The sequence below is a fragment of the Alligator mississippiensis genome, chromosome 1 (genome assembly GCF_030867095.1).
Source record: "Alligator mississippiensis isolate rAllMis1 chromosome 1, rAllMis1, whole genome shotgun sequence".
Classification (NCBI taxonomy): Eukaryota; Metazoa; Chordata; order Crocodylia; family Alligatoridae; genus Alligator; species Alligator mississippiensis.
The window spans coordinates 69,380,737-69,408,288 of NC_081824.1; the positions used below are offsets into that span (position 1 = coordinate 69,380,737).

General features: G+C 43.0%; 1 protein-coding gene across 8 annotated transcripts in view; it reads left to right on the forward strand.

Moving 5' to 3' along the window:
• BCKDHB (branched chain keto acid dehydrogenase E1 subunit beta) overlaps nucleotides 1-27,552 on the forward strand; it is a 295,919-nt gene that overhangs the window by 78,677 nt on the left and 189,690 nt on the right. For all 8 annotated transcript variants that reach the window (XR_002093308.2, XM_019496838.2, XM_019496836.2 and 5 more), the window contains one exon: nucleotides 25,843-25,940. Coding sequence is in view for 7 of the 8 variants with exons in the window: in XM_019496838.2 (XP_019352383.1) it covers nucleotides 25,843-25,940 (98 nt within the window). In the remaining variant the exon portion in view is untranslated. The remainder of the gene's footprint in view (nucleotides 1-25,842; nucleotides 25,941-27,552) is intronic.

Here is a 27,552-nt window from a genome sequence, read left to right on the forward strand (position 1 = left end):
TAGTATCTGGGTCTTCGCATTCAAATGCAAATATTTCCTGAGATCCCTTCTCTACCGGTATACAGAAGAAAGCATCTTTTAAATCAATAACCGTAAACCAATTATGATCTGGGTTCAAAGCAGATAGCAAGGTGTACGGATTAGGCACGGCCGGGTATATACTCACAACCACTTTATTTACAGCTCTCAAGTCTTGGACGAAACGATATTCATTACTCTTAGGCTTCTTCACAGGCAAGATGGGTGTGTTAAAAGCTGATGTACATTCATGGAGAAGGCCATACTCCAGGAACCGTTCAACTAACGGCTTCAGTCCTTTCCTGGCTTCCATCCGCATTGGATATTGTTTCACACATGGAGGCTGGGCCCCTGGCAAAAGTTGAATCTTCACAGGGTCAGCATTTTTAGCCTTCCCAGGTCGGTGACCTGCCCATACCCATGGAACAACAGCATCGAGCAGGGGTTGAGGAATATCCGGTGTACTCTCCTCTTGGAGAAGGCCGAGAAGGCAAGCCTGTAAATGCCACCCCTTTTCAGGAGGCACTGTTAAAAACATTTGCCCATCCTGGAACGACAACGTAGCTTGCAGTTTACAGAGGAGGTCTCTCCCTAAAAGGGGAATGGGGCAGTTTGGCATGTACAAGAATTGATGGGTAACTTCGGCCTGCCTAAGATTACAGGTCATTGGCTGTAGGAAGGATCGTGTTACTGCCTTCCCTGTAACCCCTACCACCAGCACAGTCTTTTTACTTAAAGGTTTCAGTTTTTGAGTTAAAACAGAATGGGCAGCACCTGTATCTACGAGAAAATCTACCAATTCATCTCTGTCCCCTAGTTGCATTTTAACCAGAGGCTCGTCAGGGGACACTGGGATCTGGGTTATCTTTCCCTCCCGGGCCTCCGGTCCCCTTCAATCTGAATCCCTTCCAAAAGCGAACAATCCACTGCTCTCCTCTTTCTTCTTTTCACCTTCCCCAACTTTTCGATAAGGGCATTCCCGCTTCCAATGTCCTTTTAATTTGCAAAAGGCACATTGATCTTTCTCTAATGGACCCCGTCTCTGCGGCTGTCTCCAGGATCCCTCATCTCTAGGTTTTCTCGTGATTGCAGCTGCCACTAGGGCTGCCTGCATTTTCATCTTTCTCTCCTCTTTCTTGTCCTGTTTCTTTTCCTGAACACTTTCTCGGTTAGTAAATACTTGGTAAGCAATGTCTACTAGTTGGGAAATAGGCATACCTGTTGCTCCGTCTGCCTTCTGCAACTTCTTTCTAATGTCTGGTGCACTTTGAGCCATAAAGATCATATTTACCATGCGAGCGTTCGATGCATCCTCCGGATCCTCACAAGTATATTGTCTGAAAGTATTGTAAATTCTTTCCAAAAAAGCACTCAGGGTCTCATTAGCCTCCTGTCGAATCTCATAGACCTTACTGAGATTTTGAGGTTTTTTCACAGCATCTCTCAATCCTCGGAGGATATATTCTCGATAGGCACGGATGGAGGTCATATCTTGGTCTGGTTTCCAATCTGGCTCCTGGATGGGGACATGATCGTCTCTATTTCCTTGCAGGTTCCCTGCAGTAATTTCCTTTTCCACGTACTCACGAGCTTTGTTCACTACCATTATCCTTTCCTCTGGTGTCAACAAGATATCTAGAAGAGACTGAACATCTGCCCAAGTTGGGTTATGGGTTTTGAAAATCGTTTTAAACTGGTTCTGTACCTTTTCAGGATTCTCTCTCAAGCTGGGGTTATTGTTCTTCCAATTATACAAATCTGAAGTATTAAAAGGAATGTGCACAAAGGTTCGACGGTAGGTTGGCTCACCGTCATCTTCGAGAGGCCCGGGTACCACTTGTTCTCTTAGGGGAAATACCCCATTTCCCTTCCCACGGCCAGAATCAGATTCCCTGTGATATTTTCCCTTAACCCCGGAGTCTGCTTCTAACTGTACTCTCCATCCTCCTCCCGGGCTTATATCAGGAGAAGTCGGGGAGTTTGGAGATTGCCAAACACCTGACGGCCATGGTTGGCGCTGTTCCAGATCCCTATGTCGGGGAGTATTTACAACTTCTGCCTCAGGGGGGGAAGAAGCAGGAAGAGCAGATGCCAACGAGGAATCAGATGAATCAGGAGGAGGAGGAGGAGGAGGAAGAGGATAAGGTAAAGGCAACACAGGGGGAAGAGCCTCCGGCTCCGGACAGTCCAGGACAGGATTTGCAGCTGGTCGAGCCACAGCCATCTCACAGATCCCAACCCCCTCCCCCAATCCACATTCCTCCAAAACTTTTTTATCTCTACAAAGAGACATAAACGCTTGCGCATGCATCAATTCCTCCCATTTACCATTCTGCCGGCAGAACAAAATCAATTGTAAGATGGTATTATAATTAACACTTCCCTCCCGAGGCCAATATTCTTTATCATCTAGCTGATAGCGTGGCCACGCAGTTTCACAGAAGAATTTAGCTTTCTTCTTAGTCATAGCATCCTCACCAAACTCTGCCCAATGTCTCAATACACAAGAGAGGGGGGTACATTTACTAACCTTACTGTTAATAGTACCCATTTCAGGACTGCCTTCCCGGTTCTGACTGTGCGACTTACCTGGGATCCAGGGATCTGTTTTTAGTCCTTGTCCTCACAGGGGAAAAATCACTGGTCTTGGACTTGGGCCAGACAGAATACTTACAGAGATAATCCCAGGCAGACGTACTGACGGTAGGCCTTATGCCCTTTCTACCCTCTCACCCAGGTGCCTGTTACTGATACTTTCACTCTATGGCGTTGCACCGTTAGGCTACTGCCGCCTCAGCGATCCAGCTTCTCCTGAAACAAAAGTCTCACCGGGAAAAGAAATCCCGGGGCACGCTCGACTTTTGATAAGAAGAAGCAGATAAACCTGTCGTCAGTTAGTCCGGGCAAAGCTTATCTACGGCAGTCCCATCTGGGTCGCCAAAAACTGTTGGGCCCCAGCTCAAGTCTGGGTTCGTGCCCGGTATGCAAAGGCCAATAAAGATACCAGGGGTGAAAGTATAAAAATGATTTATTGCTAGCAATAAAAGGTGCAAGCGGAATAATCTCCCAAGACAAGCACAAGCACATTCAATACTGAGCCCCTTATATACCAGAGGTTGAATCTTCATAAGCATCCTTGTTTGCTAATTGGTTATAAAGGAGTGACGCAAGGAGTTCTTTACTGAGCATGTCTCTATACCTGTGTTTTAGCTATGTATCTCATTAACGTACATATATGTTCCATTAGCATATATCTTCCCCGCCTCGGGGTGTGATTTTTAGTATTTTAATGAGCTCTTTGCTCCAGTACCTCTGATTCTGTTTTTTGTTTTCAAGCTTCCTCTATCTAAGACTGTCTGCCCCTTATCATTGCAGATGGGCATTCGACACACAACATTCACTTTTGCTTAGGCTTTGCATAGTAGTTTCTAGGTCAAACCTTACAGTTTGAGATAGACCTGGTTGAATGTAGTATCAGAATTAACTGATTTGGGTCAAACTGGTTTATGCAATGTCTATCCCATACTCCGTGCTGGTTTAAGATAAACTAGACTCCCTTAGCATCCTGGCATGGGTGGGGCTCACAGCAGGGCTGCCCCCTAACCCTCTCTGCTCCCTGGCTGGAGTTCTGGCAAAGATTGCAGGTGCAGCAGGATCTGCCTGGCTTCCCCCTGCCCTACCCTTACCTCGCTGCTGGACGCTCAAGTAGGAATACACCACCGCTCCCTTCCTCCCGTCTCCCACAGTACAGACCCCAGCCCCACAGACTCTAAGTATGTGGCATGCTAACTATTGCTGAGAGGTGTCTGTATGTGTCTCTTCAATTTCACTGGGACAAATAGGGCTTTTTTGGAGCTAATCAACAGGTCAGCTAGTAAGCTGTGTAAGAAGTGTTTAAACTAATAGAGAGAGGCTATTGTTTTGCTGATGGGGCTAAATTTTGTCATTTCTATTGCTGTAGTCCACAAGGTTATCTAGCTATTTCTTTCCAGTCAATCTTCTAGCTGCCTTTTTCAGCATAACCTATTGTCTTTCTTTTAATCAACTCCTTATCCAATTTAGAATTACGGCATCAATATCTGCCTGCTGCAGTCGAGTTAACAATTTCCTTTAGAGACAGTGCCAATGCTTTGACTAAATCTAAATAGATTGTGACCCCAGTGCATTTGCCCTTATCTAACAGGGCAATTTTCTTATTATAGAAGGAAATTAAACTGATATGACACTATTTTTAATGGATGATACCATATTGCTTTTGATCCATTTTCTGTTTACCTCCATGTCTTTGGTAATTCCTTCCTTCAATATTTGTTCTAAGACCTTGCAAAATGTTGAAGCCAAACTAACTGTTCTGTAGTTCCCTGGGTCTCTCCTTCCCCCAACCTTTTTTTTTTTTAAATATAGGCACTAAGTTTCATGATCATAAGATTTCCTGATCAGAGGCTAATGTCTCCCAGTTGAACTATTCATTGAAGATCCTCAGATCTTCATTCCTGAAATGGCCCCAGAAGGGCAGTTGGGTATACAACTCATTGAGAGACTAGCCCCACAGATTCCTCTTTGGAAATTGCTGAATGTCTACATAAAAGGAAAGGCTGTTTTGTGTATAATTGCAAAGTAGCTTTTGTGTTTTCTTTCTGCAGTTTGATAGTAAAAAGAATCTCTTTACAAGGTTAGAAATATATGCTCTTGAAAATAAACAAGGCAAAAAGTGTGTGTGTGGGGGGGCAAATTTACATGTACTTTTTTGCATTTTGCCTTTGCAGGTCATTGTACCCTGAGTACTCATATTTTAGTAGGAAAAAGGCACTATACGTGAGTGTATGTTGGCAGAAGAACTTTTTTGTGAGTAAATAACAGATAGATAACAAGCAGTTTCATTGCTGTGGATGGTAGCAGCACCGGAGGCCATTATTCTTGTGCCCCCCTCCCTCAAAATCAGTGTCCGTGGCTGCTGCTCCAGTTGCCCATCCATACTGACAAATATGACACTGTGTTTGGTAATCTACAAAATAATAAATAAGTCATATTTAGAACTTGTGATAGAGACTTGCATACATACAGATGAAGAGTCCTTTCCTCTGTATCCATAATGTCTAAAACACCAAATAACAAAAGTATTTTGACAGCATTTAAGTCAGTTCACTTAAACAATGTGTTAAAATATTAACCCAATACTTCTGTATAGTTTTCCATGAAGAGAGATCTTCAAGGCGAAGAATGTATGTGAAATCTTACTGGTAGTGTCAGAAAGTCCCAAGATACAAATGAGCACAGAGATTAGTGTGAATGTTTTCTAGTTTTAAAAGGGATTTCTGATTGAGCTCATTTAGCCGAGTCAAATGACCCTTCTTTGTCGTCTCCTTAGAAGATAAGTTGGCTCCATAAGATACTATCTATGCAGTTTGCTATACAACATGTCAGCTTCTGTTGTGTAGCCCTGTTGGACATGGGCTACTAACTAACGTACAGTTTAATGCACAGTATAAGCTAGCTTCTTTCAGAGTAGTTCTGGTCAATGTGGCACTTAGGTCACTTGCTGCTGCCTTTATTTTTATTTAAACCATGGCTTAGTGTTGCTAACACTGGTGGAGCTCTCCACTGGATATTAGTAAGGGGGGAAACTGAAAATAAAATTGTCTAGATCAGATACGGCCTAAAAATCTGCCAACATTTGTGGAGTCTGTTAAGTAATATGGTAAGGTAGTGTTTCTATGCTGGATATGAGATGAAAGAAAACACTTAACACATTTACTCAGAGGCTTGATTGAATCTGTCTGCAGCTGGTCAGTGGTAATTGCACTTCATCATTAGGCTTTTGGTCTCACACCTCCAAGTGTGAGGTCTGGTAAATCTTTCAGGCTAGGCAGAGCCTTTTTGTACTCCCACTAATAGTCTTCTGACATTTGGCAGTGGATGGTCCCCATGCAGTGACATCATCACTGCAAAAAAAAAGATCCTTATGTAAAGAATGCAGAATGTGTATTATTATAATAATCTCTGCAGATAATGGGTCATCCACAGAGGCCCCTACATATAGTTTGTAATTGACTTCATTGTAGGTTTCTGGTAGAGATTCAGCTTCAGTCTTTGCTTTAGATGACATGGCCTTCATAACAATGTTTAGTTTCCTTGAATATCAGCACTCAAAATAGATCCTTGTAGTAATGCAAGCTTTGGTAGCTTTTATCTCTGCTTTAATTGCCTATAACAAGTAAAAAGTACGTGAGGTTTGCTAACATTCAACTCTCCAAGAGGAGCTGAGAACTCACTCCACATCCAAGGATATTCTGTTCTTATCTGAACAACAGAAAAGTCAGAAAAAGGATGTGAATTCTTCTTTCTTAACATGTGACTATAACCAATTGTTTTAAAAAAAGACTAGGAGTAATTCAAAATGTTAGCATGAAGTCTTCCTGAGTAAGCTGCAACTTCTGGACACATATTGCTAATAATTGGACAGTAAAGAACAGAAATCCTGGTCTCTGCTAAGGTTGCTTGTTGTTCCAACAGTGTAAACTAAGCAACCCTAAATCCTGGAGAATTCCTAAGTGGTGTAGAGCTGTTGTAACTGAGCCTGTGCTATGACTTTAGCCAGGGGCACTTTATTATGACTATAAAAACTAACAAAGCATGACTATCATGATTAGCAATAATATCTAAAGACAAAACTTTAGACATCTAAAAATCATAAAAACAAAACATAGCTATCTCTTTGAAACTATGATATAGGATACGTTCAGATACAGAATAGTAACAAGAATCTTGTTACTGCATGCCCACTTTTTAAAATTCCCAGAGTGCCCATGAAAGTGGCAGCAGGGGAGCTTTAAGATCCCCAGCTGCTACGTGGGCACGTACAGTAGGGCTGTGCAAAATTTTGCTGGCAGTTTCGTTTCAATGCTTTTGACTTGTTTTGAGCTCGAAACAGCAAAATCTAAATGAAATGGAGAGCTTCAAAACGGCCTCGAAACGAAACAAGGCAAGTCGAAATGTTTCAAAATTTTCGAAGCATTTCTAGTTTCGAAGCTCAAGCTGGGCTTGCCTGCAGGGAAACAGAAACTAAATTAAGGAGAGGGAGGGGGAGGAGTGCTCTCATTATTGACTGTGTAGCTGGTTAGTAACTGTGATCCTTCTCTGAGGTCTGTTCCAATCTCAGTGCCCTGGGGGAGGGATGGAAAAACTGCATACAAAGAAGCATTGTTTGAACTGCCTCGCTTTCTGCCTTGGTGTCAGTTGAGTGAGGGCACACCTTAACACACACACAGTGTCACCCACCCATGTCACGAGGTTTGCCTGTCAGCAGCTAGAGATGCAGGGCCCCAGAACCCAGAATCCCCCTGCACCTATCTCCTTGACAGCTGGCAGGCTTCATGGCCACAGCAGGGCCTAGCAGCCAGACTTGCTGTTTTCACCCCCCTCTGCCCCAAGACAGACACAGTCCTACAAGAACCCATGTCACAAGTTTTGCCTGTCAGCATCCAGAGGTGCAGGGCCCCAGAACCCAGAAGCCCCTGCACCTATCTCCTTGACAGCTGGCAGGCTTTGTGGCCTCAACAGCTGCATGCCTGCAGCTTTTACTGTGTTGCGCCTTAACACACACAGTGTTACCCATGTCACGGGTTTTGCTTGTCCATAGCCCGACATGCAGTTTCCCCCAAAACCCTGTGCCTATCTCTTTGAAACTTGGCAGGCATCATGCTCTCGAAAGGGGTTACCATTTCTGCAAATTTCATTCAAATCAGGCCAGAATTGATAAAATTATAGGCTGCCTTGCCATGCACAGGCTGCAGGGCAAGGCAGGAAACCTTACCAGGAGGATTGGGCAGGGGAGTTCCACATGCACTGGCAGCTGGCACTCATGTGATTGGGGTTTGAGGAATTCTATGCTCTGTTCCCAAAATTGTGTAACCTGCCATGCACATTTGTAAGCTTGGCAGAATTTGATTTTAAAAAAAATAATGTTGACAGCTAAAACAGATATTTATTTTTGAGCATTTATTTTGATTTTTATCAATTTAAATTTTTGGGACTACATAAAATTAGGGATGTTTTTCTATTTTTATGAATTTAAATGTTCAGGATTGCATGAAATTAGAGGTGTAAGGGGCAGAGAATTTAGTAATGACAGTATACTGTTAAAAGCTTTATAAAAATCACGTCAAAATATAAAAAGTAAATATCCATAAATCACTAAATCATACTTGCTTTGTATCATTCAGTTCAATCATCAGGAAAGAGTCGGGAGGGCAGGGACCAGAAGAGGAGAGCACCCATACTCCCAGAGCTCTAGGAATGTGGGGAGAGGCAGTGACTGCCCTCAACCTCCCACACTTAGCTGGGTCAGACCAGACTGGAGCCTCAAATACTCTTCCCCTTCACCCTCTCCCTCCCCCTTCCCTCCTGGGTTTTGGGTAGTGGTTTCTTTAACTGTAACCTCTTTCTAGCCTGTTTTCTCATCTGTGAATGAACAACTAATTGCTTAAATGACAAGTCATAAGGCTGCACATTTTTTTTTCCTTTTTAACCCCTCCCTCTCTTTCTTCACTGTTCAGTAATGGGGGGTAAGGGTTCCCTGTTAGTTCCCCCCACCCCCACTTTTTAAAAATAAATTTTGATTATATAAAAGTGTTGATTATGTGATTATTGTGAGTGTTAGGTGAAATTGCTGTTTATTGATATTTATCATTTAAAAATTGAATCCTGCCATACTTACATATCTGGTATAGTAGATCATGCAATATGTTTGGAATGGGGCATAAAATTACTTGGATTCCAATCCTGTGACTGCCCTAATGTCTGTTAGTGGCTTAAAACTCATTAAGTCATATGAATTAATGTAGGAAACCTGTTGAGCTCAATCATTCTAATATCTTTAGCTGGTATAGTTCCCCTTTTGTAAACTTTCTAAAGGTGATAGGAACGTTCTTGCTTTGCACTTCGCAAGATATACCCTGGTTGTCCTAACTGCTACTATGGCTTCTTTAGCCACATTGCATGAATTTACAGGAAAATGTGTGCAAAGTGTACTGTGCATAGAAAGTGTGCTGTTTTCAAATACTGTAACTTTGCCAAATCAAAACTGGTCTTCTCTAGAATGATGAAAGGAACTTTTCATGAATGTTGTCATGTCAGAGTTCTACTTTCTACTGCCTAGCTGAAGAGCTGTTTATCAGGCATTTGCATGATTTTATTTTAATGGCAAAATACTATATTTACTCAATTCTAAGACTAGGGGCTTCCACCCCACAAATGGTGGGCTGGGGAGGGGAGTGCGGGGGGAAGGCAGCTGCTATGGTTCCAACCCCTAACCAGTGCTGGGGACATAGTTGCAGCTGCTGACTGCCCTGACCACCTTTGTACCCCACTATCTGCCCCTTATAGCCTCTTTCTTCGTCTCCCCAACCCACACAGCCTCTGCTCTTTCACCTGCCCCTCTCCTTTCCTTCCCCCTTATCTTTGCTCCAAACCAGTAGGCTCTGTCTGCACTGTGACTTGGGGCACTGATCACAGCCCCAGTGTGGCCCCATATCAGCAGTACACAGCCTGCACAGCTGCTGTGGGGGCTGGGCTGGGGCTGTGCTTAGTGTCCAAGGCTAGAATAGGGATGGAGCCTGCCAGTGTGGAGCAAGGGTAAGGGTGGGGGCAGGAAGAGCAGCAGATGGGGAGGGGAGGAGGGAGGGAAAGCAGAGGCTGTGGTGGAGGGGCAGGAAGGGGAGCAGAGGTAGAAGGGAAAGGGGGGCTCAAGGCTGCAGGGAGGGGGCAGACAGAGGTGGCAGGGGGGCAGATAAAAGCAAGTGACAAGCTCCTCTAGTTCCCCATACCATCTGCCCCCCTACAGTGGTAGGGAGGATGAATTAAAGATGACCCCCTAATAATTAGACACTATTCATGGGAATTTATAACAAATTTATAAATTATCCATGTATAGAATCTAATTATTGGTGAGGTTGTCTTAAATTCAGGGTTGTATTAGATTCAAGTAAGTGTGGTACAATTCTCACCTTTTCATACGTAAAAATGAATGAACTATTTTTGTTCAGATTTCCTCAGAAAAATATACCTCTAGGTGTGTGGAATATGATTGAAATAATCATGTACTGAAGGTGCATGTTTTGAGCTGTTAAAGGAAGAAGGCTGGAATAGGAATTACTAGCATATCTTAATTATGCAGCTGTCAACTACAATGATTAGATCAAAGGATTGGGGGAGGGTGTCTAGTGGTTTTGTCCCCACTTCTGCAATTGAATTTGCACAGCTGATATAGAGTCCCTAGGAAGCCCATGGATTTAATAAGGATTCCACATGCGTTGAAGAGTTAAGTAAATACATTAAATTGCAGATTTGGGATCTAGGATTATACTCCCAGCTGAACAACCAATTTTCTGTGTAGCCTTTTGCATAACATTTAACCTCTTGCCTTGCCTTTTCCCTTTCTGTAGTTAGAAATAATTTGTACTGGCTTTTGTAATATGTATGTGATAACCTTAAATACAAAGGTGATAGTATCGGGGGTGTTGGTTATAGCTGTGTTGGTCTAAGGGCATAGGCAGACAAGGTTCTTTAGTTAAATGAAATATCTTTTATTAGACCAACTAAATAGCTTCTCTTCTATTCCATTCAGGAGAGTACACAAACACCAGCAGGCTTTCCCTATGCCTGAAGAAGGGTGTTTGTGCCCAAAAGCTTGTAAAGAACTATTTTTCCAACTATTTAGTTGATCTAATAGAAGATGTTACATTTTACACACACAACCTTTTCTGCCTAAGGTGATAGCATAATATTTTTAGAGGTCACTACTACTGATTCTACTGCTTGACTGAATGTGTGATGACTGTTTACTGAAGATTTATATATAAATATTAACTTTGTAATATGTAAATAGGCATGTATGGAAGATTTAGAAGGAAGAAGAAGAAAAATAAATGTCCCTACATGACTAAAAGCTCAGAGGTTAAAAAACAGTACTACTGGGCTTCTGCAAATTTATGGTAGTGTAAATAGAGTTACTGAAATCCCCATTGTGATTTCCTTCTAAATGTCACAGCTGTTTAGAAAACAGCTAAATAAAAGTAATGGTGTTGAGTTTTTTAAAAGGAAGTTAACAGTCTGTTCAGTGTCAAGAGCGCATAATGATTATGAATCAAAGGAGAAAATGAGTCACCTTGACATTATCAGGTTTAGGCATCTTGTGGAGAACCTATTCTGATATCTATTGACCTTTTCAGTTTAATTTAATTGTACTATATATGACTCTAGTGATGTAGAAATAAATATAACTTGCATCATTGGTTGTTATAGTGACAGTGCAGGTAAGATGGAAAAAGCATGTGTTTTCTTTTGGGTTTCAAAACTATCCTTTCAGGGAACATATGACACAGGTTGCAGCCTCTTCTAAGTATTATATACATTGGTACTGCATGGAATTCATATATTTTTTCTTTGAGAACAAAAATTGTTTTTTGAATTCTTTATAAAAATCTTTTAACTACAGACTTTATATTTTAAATGTTTTATTTACATGTCCTATAATAAGAAAAAAACTACTTTAACATATGTTTTAAACCAGTTTGGTTGGTCTGCATTAAAATAAATGCTGTGTTAAGCCCTGGAAGAGAATTAAGTCATGTAAAGCTATTTGCTTTTGTCCAAGGCTAGTGAATAAAGGCTTTGCAAAGTGTTTTAAGTAAAATCTTTCCAGGGCTGGGCTTTTTAAAAGTTTCTTTTAAAATATAGCATTATTACAAATATGAAATATGCTTTTAATGTGGCAGGAATTCAAAAAGAGCTGATCCAAAAAGCACAATACATTATTACCAGGGAAGTAGAAAATTTCAGTCAGAACAACAAAATAACTATTTTTTATTATTGAATCTTCTGTTTATCTTCACTGTATGGGAATAAGCACTATAACACTCTATGACTTTAACGGCCCTCAGGATGGTTTGAAAGTCATTCACTGGGGAGCAACTGGATGTGGTTCTCTAACCCTTTCATATGGGATGACACCGTTATGTGTGGATCTGTTGGGATCTTCATGAGGTAATCTCTAAGGCATTTTGTATCCTCAGATAACTTCCTGGATGGAAAACCATCAGCAGGCAGTTCTTCAGTGCAAGTTAACATACTTGTTATCTGCGCTAACTTGCACTTCGGTGGTTCCAAAGAGGATGGAGCTAGACTGTTCTCAGTGGTGACAGATGATGACAGAACTAGGAGCAAAGGTCTCAAGTTGCAGCAAGGGAGGTTTAAGTTGGATATTTGGAAGAACTTTCGCACTAGGAGGGTGGTGAAGCACTGAAACAAGTTACCTAGAGAAGTGGTGGAATCACCATCCTTGGAGGTTTTTAAGGCCCAGCTTCACAAAGCCCTGGCTGGGATGATGTAGTTGGAGATGGTCCTGCTTTGAGCAGTGGGTTGGACTAGAAGACCTCCTCAAGTCCCTTCCAGCCCTAATTTTCTATAATCCTATGACTTACATTAGACTTGAGCCATTTGTCACTTCACTATACCACTTTCAAGGAAGTATGTACATTCATTTTAATACAAGACCTATTGGGTGAGGCCATTTAACCTGTGTTTTATGATAATTTGGTTTATCTTGTGCATAATAATACCATCCACTCTTACCATTCAGTTAACTTAGATATCACAAAGACAAAGCCACAGCATGTGTGAACAGCAAACATATGGATTGTGTAAGAAAAAACATAATGGAAAAAAAATCTATAACTAAAACATTTTCAAATCCTTATATCAGTAGTTCTCAATTTTTCTTTAGACTCAAGGCACCCTTTATTAGACTCAAGACATTTCTTGGAAAATGCCAACTCCTAGCTTTTACTTTTCTTTAGCCTATGGAAAAATAATAGAGTAGTTTTCTTGTGAAGAACTCAAGCTACAACAGATCAGAATATTTTTGACACTATGGATTCCTATTGGAAATCTCTGGGTTTATCTTGTGAATCACAGGTAGACATTTGCACACCTAACAATGCTAATATTATGTGGCACCCTTAGGAGGATCTCCTAGCATCTCGGTTGAGAATCACTGCTGTAACTTAGTGTCATGTCCTGATCTTGTGATTGGTCAATGCAGTAGATGAAAGCTTACTATTTCTACAGTATGTTTTTATTTATTAGCTCAAGTGCTTTTGGGTTATACTCTGAGTACTTTAGGCACCTAGTTTGGTACAGGTGCTAACCTATGGTTGTCATTTGGCATATCTACACATGTGCAATTAATGAGCATTATTCCAATTTAAGGTGCATTAAGGGCATGTGTCTACACGTATGTGCATTAAAAATGGTGATTTTAGGATTTTTGAGCCTAAATTTGATACCTGCATGAAGTGGGTATAAAATTTAGGCATGAATAGCTAAGTTGCATTAGTGCATGTGCAGATGCACTAATGCGCATTAACACAGAATGTGTCAATGGACATACGCTGCATTAATGCACATTAGTGTGTCTGTACATGTGCTAATGCAGCTTATCTATTCATGCCTAAATTTAATGTGCCTTAATATGCCTTAGCATTGTCAGAGCTGATTTGGATAAGTGCCTCGACACAGTGGAATTTTCCAGCACAAGGCATGGTAAGGCAGGGGAATTCTCGGCATGGTGAAGAGTTCCGGCGGGGATAGTGTTCCCGCCGAGGAAATGCAGATTTGCATAACACGATTGGCCAATGTTAAATTATTCCCACGTGGCGGCTGGCAATTGGCTCGCTAGCCATATAAAAGGTTAGGGGCGTTTCCGCCCTAGTTGGAGAACTCCGCGATTCCCCCTGGAGTGGAACTCCGGCAGCTTGATCACCTGCTAATGACTCCCCGTCGACGAAGCCTTGCAACGTATCCTCCGTGTTGCATGCCCGAGTTAGACCCGAGCTACCCGGTCTACAAGAGCTCTTCGATTAGCGACTAGAGATTAGAATTGTTGCAACTACGATTGCCTGCGCTGTATACGACTCTACAGTGTAAGTAAAGCCATCTCTGTTTTTCCAATTGATACGTGTCTCGTCTGTGCCTAATTCCGCTCCAGTGATGGAGAGTACCCATCTGCCCGTCACGGGATCACAGCCACAACCCCAGCGAGCGTTCCCGAGGGTTCCCGATTCTCGATTCCCCCTCGGCCCCCATGTGGCGTCACGAACAGAATCCTGGTCCGGACTGGCGACAGGATCAGCGGGATCGGAATTAAGATCGATAGGATCGGAGTCAGGATTTGGGGAAGATCTAATGGAGCAGGAGCTAGTGAGAAGTTGCCCCTGGCATAGCGGGAGATGCCACGTGGCCAGCTCCGAGGAACTAGGCGCCCACATCGTGTATCACCAGGCAGGCGGAGTGGGTGAAAGGTTTATCGATGGCTACCTTTCACTGAAGGAAAAAGGAGAAGAGGCATCGGAAGTATGGGAGGCACATGTGCACCCCAAGGCGTTTGGGTGTGTGATGGGCAGCGAGAGAGTCCAGTTCAGGCCCCGGGAGAGAGGGAACACTGCACCCCTCACCAGATGGGAATCGGGTGACGTGAACCCAGCTCTCAGCCAGGAGTTCGCTCGCTGTGTGCAGCTCGCACAGGAGGGTGAAGAGCCGACGACGGCTAACCGGTTCAGCCCCCCGCTGGCGCTCAGGTTGAGAGGCCATACGAGTGTAGCCCTGAGGGATAAAAGAGAGAGAGTGTTAGATGTGTTGCTCTGTGCTGTGACAACTTTGCTGCGGAAGAATGCAGACCTAGAAGCCCGACTGCTTGCGGCCATTCCAGCGGCACGAGAAGCGGCAGAGGAGAGAAGCCCCGAGTCAACGCCACTCCAAGATGGTGCCGAGGAAGGAGCGAGCTGCCTGGAACCAGAAGAGAAGGGAGGAGCTTCGGGAGAATCGGCGGGAACCAGTTCGGCGACCCCGCCCACCGATGCGACGTCGCTTCCGGTAGCCCTGCCTCCTTTCCACGGGGAGGCGGCAGTGAGCGGAGGACATCCACCCCTCTCTGCGAATGCAGCGGCAGCCTTGACAGCAGCTACGTGTTCTGCAGCAGCAAGCAGCCGAGTGAGGGAGACAATCCACACTACTCATCACACTAGAACCTGGACTGAGCTACAGGAACTGTGCAAAGAGTCAAGGATCAAGCCCGATGAGACCTTGGCTGTATGGTTAGGACGTCTGGTCGTGGAGTTTGGATCCGACCTGCTTGATCTAGAAGAGGCTAGTTTCTTCACTCGACAAGCCTCGTGGAGTGGAGGACACGCCACCGATATAGATTGGCTAACATATAATACTCACTGGCCTGTTCCGCTCCGAGCGCTCGTCGCGGGTCAAGTGGATCACAAGCCCCACATCTGGCACGAGGATCGTCTGGCGAGGATCAGTGCAAAGCAGATCCTACTGGCGGTGTTAGGAAGCTTGTACGGTTCCTGGAACCCCAGGGAGCACGTGCTGGGACTGACACCGACCCAGCAGTGGAGACCGTGGCCGCATCGCCACCTACGAAACCCTGGAACTGTTCCAGTGACTTTTGACAGTGTAGAGGCTTGTGTTGAGGTGTATGGAGGGAGGAACGATGTGTGTTGGTCCACCGTCCTTCGAGTCCTCCTCAACCCGTTAGCCGGCCAACCGTCCTGCAAACTTCTGCGACAGCTTCCGCGATTGCAAGCGCTCATGAAGTCAGACACAGGGACTTCGAGTGACCCTGACTGAGTGTGGCAACCGCCGCAGAGGACGAAAGAGGAGAGGATTATGTTTGGTTTCCTGTTACACCACTCCAGGCTCACGAAGTGACAGCTGCGGATCCTGGGAGATGAGGGTCAATGGCAGTTAGCCCATGAGCTGGGTTTCCAGTGTCTGAGGGATCCAGACGGCGACTCCGGAGCGTCCTCATCGTGTTAGGACAAGACCACGCAGTGTCTGTGTGTGGATCGTCATTCGTGACGGTACATCTGGGGGCGTGCAGGAGCCATCCGGAGCTGTGTAGAGTTCAAGCACCTGTGTCACATGCTTGAAGGAGAGTGAGGAACCAAAGAAGAGATCTGATTACCTCTCCAAATGGATAGTGTTATATAGGTTGATTAACAGTGTCTAAGAATTCTTTTTTCTACAGGTTTACCCGAGGTTCGAAATACGTGTCAGAAGCGGATCCAGAGAGAGAAAGAGAGACGCAGAGGTCATCTGACATGTGACTCTGCCATGACACCTATTGAACTCCTCGTGATTGAACTTTTTGTGACCAATGTATTGATGTGTATGTGTGTTGGTTACTATTTGGTTCGATCCGTAGAGGATGAACTACTGTCGTTGTATATTTTTGTACATAGTCAGTTGTCTTTAGAAAGGAGCGATAACTTGGATGGCGTGCACGTGCTTCAAGTCCCAGCTGTGTCTTCGGCAAGGGGGCATGTCAGAGCTGATTTGGATCAGTGCCTCGACAGTGGAACTTTCCAGCACAAGGCACGGTAAGGCAGGGGAATTCTTGGCATGGTGAAGAGTTCCGGCGGGGATAGAGTTCCTGCCGAGGAAATGCAGATTTGCATAACACGATTGGCCGATGTTAAATTATTCCCACGTGGTGGCTGGCAATTGGCTCGCTAGCCGTATAAAAGGTTAGGGGCATTTCCACCCTAGTTGGAAAACTCCGCGATTCCCCCTGGAGTGGAACTCCGGCAGCTTGATCACCTTCCAACGACTCCCCGTCGACGAAGCCTTGCGACGTATCCTCCGTGTTGCATGCCCGAGTTAGACCTGAGCTACCCGGTCTACAAGAGCTCCTTGATTAGCGACTAGAGATTAGAATTGTTGCAACTACGATTGCCTGCGCTGTATACGACTCTACAGTGTAAGTAAAGCCATCTCTGTTTTTCCAATTGATACGTGTCTCGTCTGTGCCTAATTCTGCTCCGGTGATAGAGAGTACCCATCTGCCCATCACGGGATCACAGCCGCAACCCCAGCTAGTGTTCCCAAGGGTTCCCGATCCTCGATTCCCCCTTGGCCCCCACAAGCATGTCCACATGTAGATATGCACCTAAATCGCCTTAATGGGCCTTAAGCAAAGGCGCATTAAGTTTAGGTGTGTGCAAATACACATGTAGACATGCCCATTGTTGCACATTCTATTGTTTTTCAAAGCATTACTTTATAAAAACTATTTTAAGTATCCTTTTTCCCCTATATATATATATATATATATATATATATATATATATATGATCTGTGGGAATGATTTTAATGTCTTTGCTGCCTGACAGCTGGTGATAACTGAAATCTGTCCAGCCAGTACCTTAATTCAGTTGTGAATCCAGCAGGGTAAAAATCAATTTTACTTTCCACTGTGATTTCACAGGTTGCATTTCACTTGTGTCCTTACATGTCAAGCTTCTTAGCCATTACAGTTCTACAGATCAGGTTCCTTTTATCCTCGTCTCACCTCTATAACACTTAATAGTTACCACTGCAGTTTAAGATCTCTGATTTCCCTTTGCAGTACTATAAAACTGCTCCTCAGTTTTATACTACTGCATGAGGCTTTACCAACTATGTTGTTTTCATTCTGGGCTCCAGAATTACTTGGCTCTGTATGTAACTCAAGAGATTAGCATAGGCAGTCCTCAGATTTATGACACAATTGGTTCCTGAAAACCGCGTCTTAAGTCAAAACGTTGTAACTCGGAACCAATTTTCTCATAAGAAACAATGTTATAAATGGGGGATTGGTTCCTGAACTAAGGCCCAATACTCTATTTTCACCAAAAATACCCCAGAATTTTGTACTCCATCAATTATAGATGAGTTATATAGCTACATTAATGTATTTATATTGTAAATAGCAATCATATTGTTTGGGAAGGACTTCTTTGAGGTGACTTTGCTGGACTTTTTGAAAGGCTTTTGGTTGGACTTTTGAAGGGTTTTTGGGTAGAGTCTTCTCAGGAGTTTTGGCTGCAAGTTTTTCTGGAGTCTTGTCTGCTTTTTTAAAGAAAGTGTCCAAGAAAGTTTGGACAGATGTTCTTCAGGGACATGAGTGATGCAGTGAACTTATTTGCTGGTGTGGCATCGCATCAGATCAAGCGTTGTAAAGTTGAAACTGATGTCATAAAGTTGAAACAGGTTGTCAATTTATAAACGTTGTAAGTGTGAAACATTGTAAGTCGAGGGCTGCCTGTACCCCCAAACTTTTGGATTCCCAACTAACATAGCTATGAAATCTGAGGGAGTCATGGGATTTTCATAAACACTCTGTTAGGTGGGATTTTTTTTAATGTGCTGGCAGTAATATGTTCTATTGTGGCAGGGTTGTGGTGATGGGACAGGTGCTGCTTTTGAAGACCATGTATGGAATGGGGATGTTAGGGTTTGTGTTGGGCAGTTCCCTCAAAGAAACTGCTGCAGCTGAAGTGGGTTGGAAAAAGTAACCTGGGCTCTTTCAAGTCTGATAAACTTATTTCAGGGAAGTCCTGCTATTTTGAGGAGTATGAAAGAAAGATTTATGTCTTATAAATCCTTATACGTGCAAAAGTGGGTGCTTTTAAGGATAGGCTAATGAAGACATCTGTGGAGAACTGGATATGCCAATTAGGGTTGATGGACTCAGCAGAATTTGGCCTGTGAATTTCAAATAGTCTTGCAGTGATCAAATAACAGCAATACAAATCCAGGGTCCCTGTCCAACTTATACTTGCATTCAACAGATATTCCACGATTTATTGTTTTGCAAGGAGTGGTGATACCTATACATTGACAATGCTGTTCGATTTTTAAAAAAAGCTTTTAAATACATGCATTTCATACTAACATATTGTTTTGTTCAGCCATGTATGATGCAACAGTACTTGCATATGTTGTTTATTTTCCAAATAGTATTAATACTTTCCATAACAGGCTCGTCATTCTCTGTTGTGTCCTATTGGATTGTTTAGTTTTATAGCCTGTCTTTAGCCCTCCCTCTTGATGGCAGCTCTGAATGCCAAAGAGTGTGATTTTTTTTTTTTTTTTTTGCTTGTCATGAATTACATAAATCATTTACAGTGCTGAGGCGATGACCTTTCTTCAGTTAAAAAATCTTTAACTTTTAACTTTATTTTGTTTCTTGTTAACAAGGGTAAAAGATTTGTCTACATGGGGAAGTTATCCTATGGAAAGTTAGTGTGTCAATTTTAAAATAACTCCCCTCATGTATGTGCTCTTTTTCAAGAGTAAGAACATTCACATGGCCAGTTCTTGTAGAACAGCTATTCCAGTCAATGTCTCCATGTAAAGAAGCTCTAAATATAATTTCCATGTGATTTATATACCCTGTGCTAATTTCTATCCTCACTTTCACCTTTGTGACTTTAATTAGAAATTGCTATACTGCAGCTGACCAGTAGCTGATCTTGCCCAGTAACCTGTCTCCGAGAGTGGGCAGTACCAAATGTGTTAGGCTGTGTTTCTCAACCCATAGGTCATGATCCAAAAGTGGGTTGCAAGAATATATGAAAGGGTCGTGAACAAACTTTAAAAATTGATTCTCTTATAAAGGAGAAAACATGGGGAAACAATGGCTTTTTTTGCAGGCTGGCAGAGTTCCAGGCTTCAAGGGGTTGCCTGGGGCCTGCCCCTCACATGTCCCCCCACCACACTGGGGGGCTGGTGCCTGGGAGGGCGAGGGGCAGCAGGTCAGAAGTGAGGGGCGCTGGGTCAGAACTGGCCATCAATGTTTACAAACGGGTCCTGGTACAAAAAAGATTGAGACCCACTGTGCTAGAGTGAGGGATAAGTAATCCTGCAGCAGGCAGTTCTGGGAATGACTTGCTCTCAGTTTACAAGTGAGCTTTTGCCCTGAAATATTGAAGGCATTGTATATCTCCTACAACTGGTACACAAACCCTGGATATTTTGAAGTGCAATCCTTTTTTTCTGTTAAGCTATGCCTGAGGCAGACAGCTTACAACAGGGAACTCTGACACAGAGCTCCAATTGTGCACTGGATGAAAAAGTGCTTTTTTGTAAGTCTTTTTCACTCTACTGACTGGATGGGTCCTTGTTCTTCAGTATGAAATATGACTGAAGAAAAGTGTCTAATCTAGCCTTTGCTGGGTTTTTGGTTGTAGCCATGTTGGTCTAAGGACATAGGCAGTAGGCCTGTGCGAAGCAGCTAGTATTTGCTTTGGATTTGGATTCGGCTGATTCAGGGGATAGTGATTAAATTCAGCAATTCAAATCCCTGTCCCAAATCGATTTGGACGAAATCCGATTTGGAGATTCAGCTGCCACCAAATCTCTGAATTGAACAGGCCCCATCTCCCGCCCACTCTCCCAGTCCTGTCAATGGCTGCCCCAGTGTCCCAGCAGTTCAGCAAAAAAAGAAGGAAAAAGGTCCCGCCGGGGGGGGGGGAATCCCTACTGCCCCTGATTGCACCACGCTGTGTGGGGGGCCTCTACCACAAGCCCCCAGAGGCCCTGACGGTCACTGCAGCATCTGATAAGTGCACAGAGTGGTTTTTTTCCACCAGTTTTTTTTAAGTGCCAGGACGCTGGGGCCAGTCAGGGCAGCCATTGACAGGCTGGGACAGTGGGTGGGGGTTGGGGGGCACCCAAGGGGGCTGTGGGAGCAGGAAGCGGATGGGGCCTGGTGGGGGTCCCCCCCTATGGTCCCCTCGCCACTTCCTTCACCTCCCCCCCACACCCTCCCCACCCCCATACTTACTGGCACAGAGCCTGAGTCCAGCTCCTTGTGGCAGTGAGCAGGGACTGCCCGAATCTCCAAATCTTTTCCAGATTGATTTGGAGGCTTTGAATTGATTCAGACCTTTTTATTGGTCTCCTGACTCAATTCAGATTCAGAGATTCGGCCACCTAATCAGGCTGAATCTCGTCCAAATTAACCAGCAACCCAAGCTTCACACAGCCCTAATAGGCAGGCAAGGTTGTTCGAGTAGATGTGATATCTTTTATTAGACCAACTAAGACTCAGTTTGTCAAGTAAAAGATACCTGATCTACCTTGTAGTACTCTTCAGTAATTTCTATGTCTCTGTGACAGGATAAGGGCCCAGGGATGGCTGTGATGCCCCCTGGTGCACTCAACCTCTGCACTGACTCCAACTTCCTGGAGTATCCTCCCTTTCAACCTTTCCTGCCATATCTTGATGTGTTATTTATAAGGCTTTGGGAGGTTGCCCCCAGGGCCCTCAAGTGAGCCCAGTCTAGCTCCACCTTGCTCCTGGGGCATTATGCTATGGCCCTCCTGGCACTGTTTGTGCCTCCGGGCACACCACTTGCCTTTATTGGCTATTCATTGCCTGCTTCCACTCCTGTAGCCATGTCCATGCCTCACAAATGTTACTTTAAATTATCCACTGGGCCGTCTGGCCCATCCACCACTCTAGTCAGCCTGCAAGATTCTCTTTTTTCTCTAGGCTGATTATGTTGTGCAGGACAGATTTACTTAAGCATGTAATACTGAGTTAAATAGTCTATAGTACAGTAGTGCAATGAGATAAACTTTTTTTTGTGGTATTATTAATTTAAGAACATTTCATTTATAAAATCTAAGGGAATAATTAGCCTTTTTAGGGTTTTTTAATTTGTATGCACTGCTTACTGCATTCTTTTCAAGCAGAGTAGTCAAGTGCAACATAAAATCCAGCTTGATATAAGAGATACAGGAGAGAGAAATTGAATTTACAGATATAATACAAGTTTGAATAGTGCCTTGAGTCAGTTTCTAAACTGTTAAAAATTACTGTTGCATCATTGGCTTCCATAGTGGTATACTGATTTACTCACTGGAAAATTTGACCCTTGATTTAAAAGATGTAAAGTTCAATCTTTCTGATGTGTTTTTTTTAAAGATGAACCTTTCAAATTAAATGTGAGGGTGGATAAAGATTCATTAATATGTTCTACTTGGGAGATCTTATTTAATAAAGATTCCATAATGTTCATTTGGTATCCTTATTCAAATAGAAGCTCTTCTTATGCAGCGCTTCCCAAATGATGCTTTAGAGCAGTGGTTCTCAACCTTTTGTGTACCAGGACCCATTTCTAAACATGTGGCCAGTTCCAAACCAGTATATAGTTTTAGTAGAAAACACACAAGTATACTTGTCCCCTTACCTATGAGGAACTGTGGCAGCTGCTTTCTTTGCTGCCTGGTTGCCATGTCCATGTTTGTGTGCACACGTGCACGTGGCACCCTTTCCCTGATCACCCTCCTTCTGCTTCTCCCAGCCTCAAAGAGCCCCTTTCAGGCTGGAACTCTGCCAGCCTGCAAGGGGAAACCCACGGTTTGCCACATTTTTCTCCTTTAAGGGAGAAAAGGAGAAAATTAAAGGAGAAAATCCACAATTTTCCATGTTTTTCTGCAATTGTTCATGATACTTTCATATATTCTTGTTACCCGCTTTTGGGTCGTAACCCATGGGTTGAGAAACAGGGCTTTAGAAAAGAGGTTAAACAATCTTGCTAGAGGAGAGGCTGAACAACCTCTCATGGGCTGGAGCTTGTGACCTGGCCTTCTTCAGTTCTTGGAGGGTATGCCCCCAGCTTGCATATTGTTTAGCACTTTTCTGAGAGAAGAAGCACAGAACATTTCTGTCTTCTGAGGCCAAAGCATTATTTAGTATGTTTCTTGTTTGTGCAACCTTATTCACTCTGGTCAGGGGAAAAAATGTAATTTGAAATATAGATCACATTGAAGGTACCATTGCCCTATTATTATTTGAAAATAAGCATGGACAATATTTACATACAGTGGTGATTATTCCTAAAAGTATGTCTGTAAGATCTGGGATTATTTAACCTGGAAAAGAGAAGACTTGGGGGGAGGGGGGAGATTTGACAAGTGTTCAAATACATTAAAGATTATTATAAAGGAAAGGGTGATAATTACACTCTGGCTGCATCCATGTGAGCGTGAAATTTTTGTTTCCCTGGGGACAAGTAGCAGTGGCACAGCTTGTCGCAGACAGGTCTGTGGCACCACATACTGAATGTCTGCGCTCATTTAAATGCAGCCTGTGTGTCCACAGTGGACAAGACAAGAAGTATTGGTCTTAAATTGGAACAAGAAAAAATTAGGGTGGATACTAGAAATAATGAAGTATGAGAATGATTAAACACTGGAAAAGACTACTTAGCAAGGTTGTACAATCTTCATCACCAGAGGCTTCTTAAGAACAGGTTAGACAAATGCTTGGTTGGGTGGAGTTAGCCAGGATCACCCTGCCCTGAGAAGGGGTTGGAATAAAAAGAAGAAAAAAAAGTCTTTCCACTTTTTCAGCTCTCGGTTGACTTACCTTAAATTATTTTGCAAACATTTTTCAAATAGCGTATTTACTAAGAATTCCACAATAGCTGTGCCTTGAGCCTGAAGCATGGGCAGTATGCCACTGTTGCTCCTGGAGCAGTCTAGGCTTCCAGTGTCAGAATTTTCCTTCTTGGTACTCCCTCAAAGCACTGTAGGGACTTGTGTGCCATTGGAGGAGGTGGAGTCTTTAAATAAAATTTTGTTGGTATCAAAGAACTTTTTACTGTGTTCTGGTAAGGTGAATATTAATCGGATATAGATCACTCAAGGGATTAATAATAGAATGTGGGGTGTTTCACCACCTTCTCGACACCCTTGAACTTAGGGGCTGATCCAATAAGTAAGGATACTTGTTCAAAACAGACTCAAATGACCTGGAGATAGTGTCACAAGTATTCTCAGATCATCTTTGGAAAACAAACAATTGCTTTTTTAAATTTCTGGTTGGAATGTTGATATTACATGGGTACTTTCCTTGAAGCTCTCAGCATAAAGGGCATAACAACTGAAATGTCCCCTTGTCCCTAAGAAATCACTTTAGAATGTGGCTAAAGCATTTTATTAGTATAGCCCATAGAAGTAGTCTTTTTGAATAACTGTCATTTTAAAACTTGTTGTTATTTCAAAGGAGACTACTAAGTAAGTAATTTAGCAGGTGTGGAATTTCGCACACATTATGCATGGGACTAAGGCAAAAGCATGCAATGTTCTGTCCTTTACTAGGCACATGGTTAAGATTTTCTATTTCTGTTTCGAGATCTACACTTAGAAATAGGAGATCCTTATTGTTATTATTAGAAAATGATCCATCTTTCCATTTAGACCGTAACTCCCTGTTGTAGAAAGTCCTAAAATAAAGACATTAAAATGACATAATTGTATATAGAAATCTATATTGGGTCATTTTAAATGTTTGTATAAGATCAATTTTTCTTTTCTCTAAAAGTTCCCTTTGGTTAGATGCATGCTTTTGAAGAAGCCCCACTTTAAAGGTAAAGGTTATAAAAATGAATGCTGAATAAACTAGGGGTGGGCAGAATCTGGCCCATGGGCCAGATTGGACCTGTGGTGGACTGCATTTCCCAGCAGTCCCTGTGCACATTGCTGCAGCTGGTTTCCATGGAGACCCCAGCAGTGGTGGGGCCGTGGCAGTAGGGGGCCAAGGTTTCCATGGAGACTGGCCCCAGCAGTACTGGCAGGGCACTCAGTTAGGCAGGGAGCTGCTCTGAGGCCAAGATCTTATGGCATGGTCTGGGTAGGGGTCTGCAGGCAGTGGATCACATCTCTGTCCTGGCTTTGGACCAGGATGTCACTGCTGCAAGATCCCAGCCCAAGAGCAGCTTTTCCATCTAGCCGCATGCCCTGCCAGCACTGCTGGGGCCCATCTCCATGGAAACCCTGGTCCTGAGCTGTCATGACCCACTGCTTCTGGGGTCTTCATAGAAACCAGCTGCAGCAACATGGGCAGGGGCTGCTGGGAAATGGAGTCTGGCCACTGCCTGGGTCCACCATTTTGCCCACCCCTGTAATAAACCCTTACAAGAACGGAATAGGTTCTACATTTTTCCCCTATTTTATATTGCGGAGAATAAAGTTGATGTCAGCATTTATTTTTTCATGAATATTAAGCACGGTTCAGTTTACCTGCTTAGATTGAATCCAAAATAAGCTGTTGGGAAGAGCAAACTGGAACAAAAGAAACAAACAAAAACCTATGGGATAAATGCCATTAAAAAACTAAGAGACCAATAGTTTGGCTGTTCATTCCCAGTTTCCAGCCTAAAATTACACAACTCTTTTACCATAAGCTGGCTTCTATTGTTCTAACCCTTTTCTCCAAAACCTTTGTTTTAAAAATGACTTAAAATAAAAGTTTTATTTAATGCTTGTCATAGACCTCAGGAAAGAAGCTTCTTTCAGGTTCCAAATACAATTGGGTCTGTTGTATTAATACTGGAAGGGGGAAACAGCATTGCTGCAGTAAATCCACTTTTTCTGTTGACTGAGGAGTTTTGATGAGGAATCTAAGGAACAGTTATTCCCTTAACTATGAAATTTGATAAAATATAAGTGTAAAAATATCAAGGTTTTTTCAATGTTCATTAAGAATGGACTGCATCATTCATTCATTGTTTTGTAACTGAGAAGAGTAATGGGGACTATCCCAAAATTATACAGATAAAAGCTTCAATCAACAGTACTTTGGTATATGCTTTATTTACATACTGTGTTTGTTTGGCAGTGATCGGGGGGGGGGGGATTTATTGTCTCTCAGTGGTATGCATTTATCTTTTAAGATTAGTAGCTATGATACATGAAGTGTTGGAGTGAACAAGCACCATACAGCATCACTGTTAAACATAATTTCCTGTTTGATATCACTACTCCATATGAATTCAGCCTATTATTTTCTACTAGGTGGTAACAGATACATTAATGATTAACTATTCTGTGTTTTGATTTTTAAAGTGTTTCCTTGGGCAAATGCTTCCTAGTAAGAAAAATCTAATCTTTATTTCTTCCTTTTGTAAATTCTTATCCATTCAGTGGAACAAGTTCCTGTGGAGCCATACTATATTCCGCTGTCTCAAGCTGAGGTGCTGCAGGAGGGAAGTGATGTTACTATGGTTGCCTGGGGGACTCAGGTCAGTAAGACTTGTATAAGATACTTATGGAGCCTATCACCTGCTGTGAAAATGTACTAATGAAATGTGACTTATCAGGAAAATGAAACGAGCCTAAAATAGCATCACTGAAATAAAAGTAGCTATTTATAGCATGGTAAAAGACACTTGCTCTACCCTAGTTACTGTGCTTTGTTGTTTCTTTTGGAACTTTGGGGGTTCTTGGTCCACCTCTTAAATTTTTGAGAACTAGCTTTTCAAGTTTCTCTAGGTAACTTCAGACTTTTACTAGATAGAACACCTACATGCCTAAGAAAAAAATGCAGAATACTAGAACTCTTGGTTCAGAGATGCTACCTTTTATTGGACCAACTAAGAAGTTGCAAAAAAGTATCTTTTTCTGCAAGCTTTCGGGCACATGTGCCCTTCCTCAGGCTCAGGGAAAATTAAAGATGGTACAAAGTCCCCATAGGTAGAAAATAAACTTCATTTTTGCACAGAGGAAGCTGAAGGTGGAAGTCTGTTCCTCTGGGTCCATGGGAGTGTCTTTGTGAGTTGCTTTTTGATGTGCAGATCAGGCAGGATTCCTTCCCTGGTGGTGTCAGGTGGCAGAAAGGCAGGGAGGTGTAGAAATCTTTCTTGTCCTTCAGCAATGAAGTTTATATCCAAAACTGGCTAAAATTCAGCCTAGGGTAATTTCTAAGGTGCCTGCAATGTTCACAATTGTTTTCCATAACCTTTGTAAAACTAAAAGATGTGGAAAACTGTTTTAAAGCTTAGGAAAAATATAAATTACTACCCCTCAACACACATATGTACTATATATGTTCTCATATAATACACACCCAACTAAAACATGTGCCTTATTTTTGGAAGGGGGCAGAATGTAGAGAGAGAGAGAGATTTTTCTCGAGTCATGGCTGAGTGGGACATAGAGTGAGTCTTCCTGGAAACAGAGTGTGTCCAGAAAGTGTGGCATCTAGAACTTCCTGGTGTGGCAGACTGTCTCCTGTGATGCCACACTTCCTGCACACTGTGGGCACTTGCACACATGCAGGGAGACTGCTTGTACGTGCTGTAATTCCAGCTCATTGGAGCAGACTCAATTAATTGTCAGTCTGCAGGGTCTATCACAATTCAACTGAGTCTGCTGGAGTGTGGAAATGACTGCACTCCAACAGACTCCAGCATCATGTGTATCAGCATCCCCACACTGAAAAATGGTGGCAGGGTGCATTTGACTAGCTTTAGTTCAAAGTGCCCGCTACCATTTTTCAGCGTAGGGATGCTGATGCATATGACGCTCCAGGCTCTTTTAATTAAAGCGCTGCTTCCCTCCCCTGCATCCTGGAGTACATCTATAAATGCCCTACATTTCCAGGAGGACTTACTCTGTATCCCACAAGGTGAGGCCCCAGACCCTTGCACAGAGCAGTAGAAAAATTGTTCCTTCTTTACTGTAAGTAGTTCCTATATAAGTTATTTCATAGACATTAGGTCTGGAAGGGACCTTGGAAGATCGAGTCCAGCCCCCTGCCCGCAGAACAGGAAGTCAGCTGGGGTCATAGGATCCCAGCAAGATAAGCATCCAATTTACTCTTGAAGGTGTTCAATGTAGGTGCTTGAGCCACCT